This window comes from Epinephelus moara, chromosome 2, assembly GCF_006386435.1.
Source record: "Epinephelus moara isolate mb chromosome 2, YSFRI_EMoa_1.0, whole genome shotgun sequence".
Classification (NCBI taxonomy): domain Eukaryota; kingdom Metazoa; phylum Chordata; class Actinopteri; order Perciformes; family Serranidae; genus Epinephelus; species Epinephelus moara.
Window position 1 is genome coordinate 2,356,378 of NC_065507.1, and position 5,762 is coordinate 2,362,139.

Here is a 5,762-nt window from a genome sequence, read left to right on the forward strand (position 1 = left end):
TTATTAGCACAAGCCTATGGCATTTTACATTGTATAAATTAGCCTAGGAACTAGCAGAGATTTCCTCTGCTCATATGAAGCCAGGATAAATCACACACAAGACTTAAAATGCTATTTTTGTGGAGGCTTTATTGTCTTCACAATTTATTGTTTCTTATCTGTGAAATTAAAGTAAATTAAAGTTGTGTTTCCACTGAGGGAAATGGTTTCAGCTTACAGAAATAGACAGGAGGTCTGTGTCGCAGGCTACGGTGTCGATTCCATGCAGAAGTATAAATCCACTTTAGTATGAAGGGCGTGCAGTTAAAAGGATTCCCCTCTCAGTTAACTCAGAGCAAATCGCTCCGACCTTAGCGCTCTCAGCTGCGAACAGTACAGTTTATTTCACTGCATGTTAAAAAGTTGCAGCAATTATTTCAGCTTTGCATCTGTGTGACAGTATATGAACATTTCATATAGTACAGGACATTACAACTGGTGTATTGGATCCACCAGTATACGGCCCAGCACTACACCAAGACAAATGGCATCCTGTAGTTTTCATATCCAGGTTAAAACACATCAAGACTCCTGAAAATGAGAGTTCAGTCCAATTGTTTAGCTGCAGAGGACTCTGGGAAATTAACTCCACATGTAAAAAGTTCAAGGGCAAATGGATCCAGATTTTGCCATTTTATAGCCAGCTGAACAAACCACCGTGACGTCCGTATATGTGGTTATTCCTTTGTGAGATCCTGATTGGTTTAGATATCAGAGGTCGCTCAAGTTCAAGTTCATTATTATGAGCAGAAGTTTCAGAAATAAGAACCAGATTGGTCCTTAAAATGAAAGATAGCAGTCACCAGAACAATATGCCCTGACTTGATTGCAACTTGGCCGTTTTAAACTTATGTTTTTTCACCAAGTTTGGGGCCAAATGAAACCGTCTGTGACGGGTGACAAGGTGTGGACGTGGGAAAGATGAACCGTCTTTTGTCTTGGCTCCGTTCACTTCCTTACAGTTGCGGGAGGATTGTTTCCTTCAAAGAGCACACTTATCTCACCTGGACATCCTGTCAGGAGCATCAGGCTCAGACGACACACTCCTCATGTCAGCGTGTCGGCCGTCCTCTGCACACTTATCTCACCTCGTCATCGTCAGACTGCCTCTCGTCTTCAAGGAGGATATTTAGTGAAGTGACGTGGCGTGTGCCACCGTCGTCTGGGAACCTTTGTTTACTTCAAAGACAATAGTCAGTTCCTGGAGTTCCTTAATTAGTTGAGCACAGGGCTGCAACTCATTTTCTTATTTGTTCATTTTTGGATATTTTTGCTGAAGAAAAAAAAAAAGACTTAAATACCAAAGACTTACTAAAGTAGGGTTAGATAAAGGTCGCAAACTAAACTAATGTGTGCCCTTACATTATATTATATATTTTGTTGTACCTCGTATTATTACTCATTTTGCTATGTCAGTTTTTTTTTTGTATTTCACTTCATTTATGAAATTGTGCAGGAGTTAAAAAACAGGAGTGATATGAAATAGTAAAAGTGAAATAGAATGAAATATAATCTAAAATACAGTACTGTAATATTGTGGCAATGCACTGATAATGACATTATTGTTGACAGAAATTATGGACAAAACTATCCAAACAAAATAATTCTGATTTCTCATTGTCATCCACTTGTTTTTTAAGAGCACGATGAAAAAATCAATCCAGTAATATTCTGCATTATTTTGTCTGCGGGCACTTTTAATATACTGGTTACACACATAAATATATATTTACAAAATAATTAAGTTCTCTGTACGTACTCCTTCATAATGAGCTTTCTATGATTTTACTTCAGTGTCACTACCTCATGACTCCTTTGGGTGGCGTCTTAAGACCAATTTTAGGGTGACAGGAATTTGTTTAAAATCTATAAGTAATACTACAGACGTGTATTTATTGCTTTTTACAAGATATTTTCATGTTTCTTGTCGTGACATGAAACATGTCTTGATTTTTTTTTTTCATTGTTATTCTTTTTCTCCTGGCATGGCATCAACACATGGCTGTGTAATACAGTTCAGATTATTTTAATGCTTTTAAAGATATCTTATTTTAACAGTATAATTTTCTGCTGAGTGTACTGATAAAAATATTGTGATATATTGCAATTTATTACCTTTTTTCATCTATAAGTTCTGTCCCTAAAGAAAAACTTCGTCAACATCTGTTTTATCTAAAAAGATAAAGCTCACCTCAGACATTTTATTTGCAGCAAAATGCAGTAGTGGACTAAAAAAGCAATTGATTCAATTATTCAAGTACCTAAAGTTTAATTTGTATTTGTCATATTAAGAATTTGTAAAATAAAAAATTGATACTTGGCACTGTGTGACGATACGATCAAAAATATTGCCATACTGTGCTGTATTAATTTTCCTCCACCCCTGGCCTCATGGTAAATCACACGGCAGAACCGTCAGTCTTACATTTTAGATTTTAATGGTTTTGTTTGTATTCTGTGTTCGGTGTGTGGGAACCAGTTCCCCTCTCGCTCTCCCAGGCTGCTGCAGCTCCTGCAGTCGCACCGAGGTGTCGATGAGGTTTAACGACGTGTTTCACACCTCGGTCCACACTGACGATGGGCAGCTGAGCTCTGCCCCTCACATCAGTTCACCCTTGTGTGTTAGGACCTGTGTCCGTGAGAGGACATTTGACACAGCGCTCTCGCGGTGTCTTCCTTGTTCGTCTTTCCCTCCTGACGTTTAAATTAAAATGAGTCGATCCTCTCTTCTCACCTCATTGTAAAATGTAGGGAACTAATGAATTCTTCATGAATTCAGCTTAGAAGCTTTTTAGCTGGAGGAAGAGGTTTTTTTTTTTAAAGGAATTTCAGCCCCTTTCTCTCTACACAAAAGCAGGAGAGCACTGCTTGTTGCTTTTTCTGGAAGTTGAGTCAAGTGAGTAATAATGCAGCCCAGTCTCCAGAAGAAGGTTTGGCATTGTACATGTCTTCAAAGCACAAATACATCACATCTGCATGTTCCATACGTCTCATATCAGCGTCTCTAAAGTGACGTGATGGATGGTGTGACACCTAGGAGAGACACCTGCCAAGCTGCAGACCACTGTACAGGGTTCCCACGGTCCTGGACAGCCTGGAATAGTCATGGAATAATTTCATGTAATGAAATCAATTGTTACAGTAATCTTCAGGGGATAACCCTCCAAGGCATGTAACATAACAGTGGATTTATTTTCTGTAAGATAGCCATTGACATAACATACTGTAGTTCAAATGTGCGTCAACTTAGGGCAGCACGATATATCATTTCAGCATCAACATTGCAATGTGCGTTGAAGGACATGCAATGTCCAAAGTAAGGACAATGAACTCTAACAACTTATTCGATGGTTGATAGCCTTCTGCTTTTAGACGTTACGTGTATATGTGACGCACTGTGGCAGAGTTTGTTTTGGGAAGTGAGACTTTCCTGCATTTGTGTGTGTAGACAAGCACTGTAACCAGGCCGGTGAGTGCAGCAGACACAGTGAAGTGCAGGCTTTTCTGAAATGAAATTCATATTATGGGTTTTGTCCTTTGTCCAAGTTAATGTGTGGGAGCCCTGACTGTTGGAGACCAGTAAACAACTATGGTTGTGTTTTATTGAGTCGTCACTGGGCTCCAAATCATAGAAAAGCAGTTGACACGTGCAATGCCAACATTTACTCATTTACTCTTTATAGCAGATTTTGCACATGCAAACCAAAGACACATTTCTGCCTTTTACATGCAGAAAGTCAACAGTAATATATTCCCTATTATATTTATTCTGTTGTATAAAGAGCCCAACAGGTGAAATGATTGAAGTCAAACACGGCCAGTTGCAAAGCTATCTTGTTTTAATAGGTTTGATAAGAAATCTGTTTCCCCGCAGCTGGTCTTGTGTTTTCTGTGAAGTGGTTGAATCCTGAGCAAAGATTTGTTTTAGTGAGAGACTGTAGAGACTTGTCCAGAAATGCTCCTGTGGACTGAAAATGAAGTTTGTGACAGGACAGTCTGGTGTCAGTGTGTTTGGATCATTCGTCATGTTTCATGATTTTTAGTCCCCGTTGAAATAATGAAATCTCACGATGCTGAGTTGGTGAGGGTCTGTGTGGTGAGAACAGTTACATGTCATGTCCACCAGGTGGAGTCGTACACCAGAGCTGTGAGCTTTCCCTCTCCTCTTCTTCCTCTTCTCACCCACCTGCTCTTCTCTTCCTCCTTCGCTCATGTTTCTCCTCCTCTTTCTGCTCCCTCTTTAATACATTACTTTTACGTCTTCTCTTCCCTCTCTGTGTCATTGTCTTATTTTCTAAATATCTTATTTTGCTTCTCCTCCTTTACATCACACCTCTTCTCAGCTTCACTCCTTTTTTTGCTTTCTTGATTTTCTCTCTTTGCACCCTTCTTCTTCTCCTGCTTCTTCTTTTTATTCTTTTCTGTCTTCCATTTTGATTTTCCTCCTTTTCCTTTTCTGTTTTGTTCTTTTTCCTCTGTCGTCTCCCCGTCCTGTTCTTAAAGCTTTTTCCACGCCGCAGCTAATTATTATTTTCATTATCTCTCAGTTATTTTCTTGATATTATCAGTTATTTGTTGAACAGAATAATCAGCACACGTGTCCGTCTGACACGCCCACAGTGCCGCCTGCTGCCCACCAGCCTCTGATTGATTTCCATCATCTGTTTAACCATCAGTGGCAAAGTGATCGATTTGTCGTCACCACAAATCATAAACTCGGACTCGACACATTACACGCACTGATTGGTCCTGATGTGATGCTGACATGATTACTGGTGACACCAAATACTGATGATTGATTGATTGATTGATTGATTGATTGATTGATTATCAGCCAGCTGTTGTGTGCACAGATTTTTAACCGTATCTCCCCTTTCTGCCTCCCTGACAGATTCCAGATGAGTTCGACAGAGGTGAGTGTGAACACACTAATATTACTAAGTGTGTGTGTGTGTGTGTGTGTGTGTGTGTGTGTGTGTGTGTGTGTGTGCAGAATTTCCCTTTTCTTATTAATTGTAATAACTTGAAAAGAGCTGAAAGAGTCTGNTGTGTGTGTGTGTGTGTGTGTGTGTGTGTGTGTGTGTGTGTGTGTGTGTGTGTGTGTGTGTGTGTGTGTGTGTGCAGAATTTCCCTTTTCTTATTAATTGTAATAACTTGAAAAGAGCTGAAAGAGTCTGAGAAGTCCGGAGCTGTTCATGAAACATTACAAAAACACACACTACTGAAGCAGCTCCTCTTTTTTGATCCACCTCAGAGTTAGAAATAATTTCGCTTTCAGCCATGCTTGTTGTTGCCATGGGTAACGGTATGATGTCAATATGTCAACAAGTCGAAATATCGCGAGAATCACAATATGACATCTTCATATGATATTAAAGATTGTACTGGTATTAATGTGAACGAGGTGATGCCACACACCCCTACTACTTTTCTGTTTTTGTGCCAGTGGCATGTTTGACATGTCATCAACACGCCTGCTCGCTCGCTGTGACTTCTGCGGTCAGTGACCTGCTCCGTTCACACATGGGCTCAGTCAGACACGAATGAAGTCAGTTGAATGTCGGCTTCAACTGATTCAGACATTTGCCTTCTGACAAACAGCTCCTCCAGGTGATGTCTGGATACGTTCAGGGTTGGAGTGTGTGTGTTTGTGTGTGTGTGAAAGGGGCTCTGGTCTGTCTGAAAACACCAACAACCAGCAGCCGGTGTGTGTGTGTGTGTGT

At 40.1% G+C, this 5,762-nt stretch overlaps 1 protein-coding gene across 1 annotated transcript in view; it reads left to right on the plus strand.

Annotated features, from left to right (window-relative positions):
• The window catches only part of timm50 (translocase of inner mitochondrial membrane 50 homolog (S. cerevisiae)), a 54,049-nt gene that overhangs the window by 11,794 nt on the left and 36,493 nt on the right, over window positions 1–5,762 (plus strand). The window contains exon 4 of the mRNA XM_050065793.1: window positions 4,931–4,952. Coding sequence (XP_049921750.1) covers window positions 4,931–4,952 — 22 coding nt within the window. The remainder of the gene's footprint in view (window positions 1–4,930; window positions 4,953–5,762) is intronic.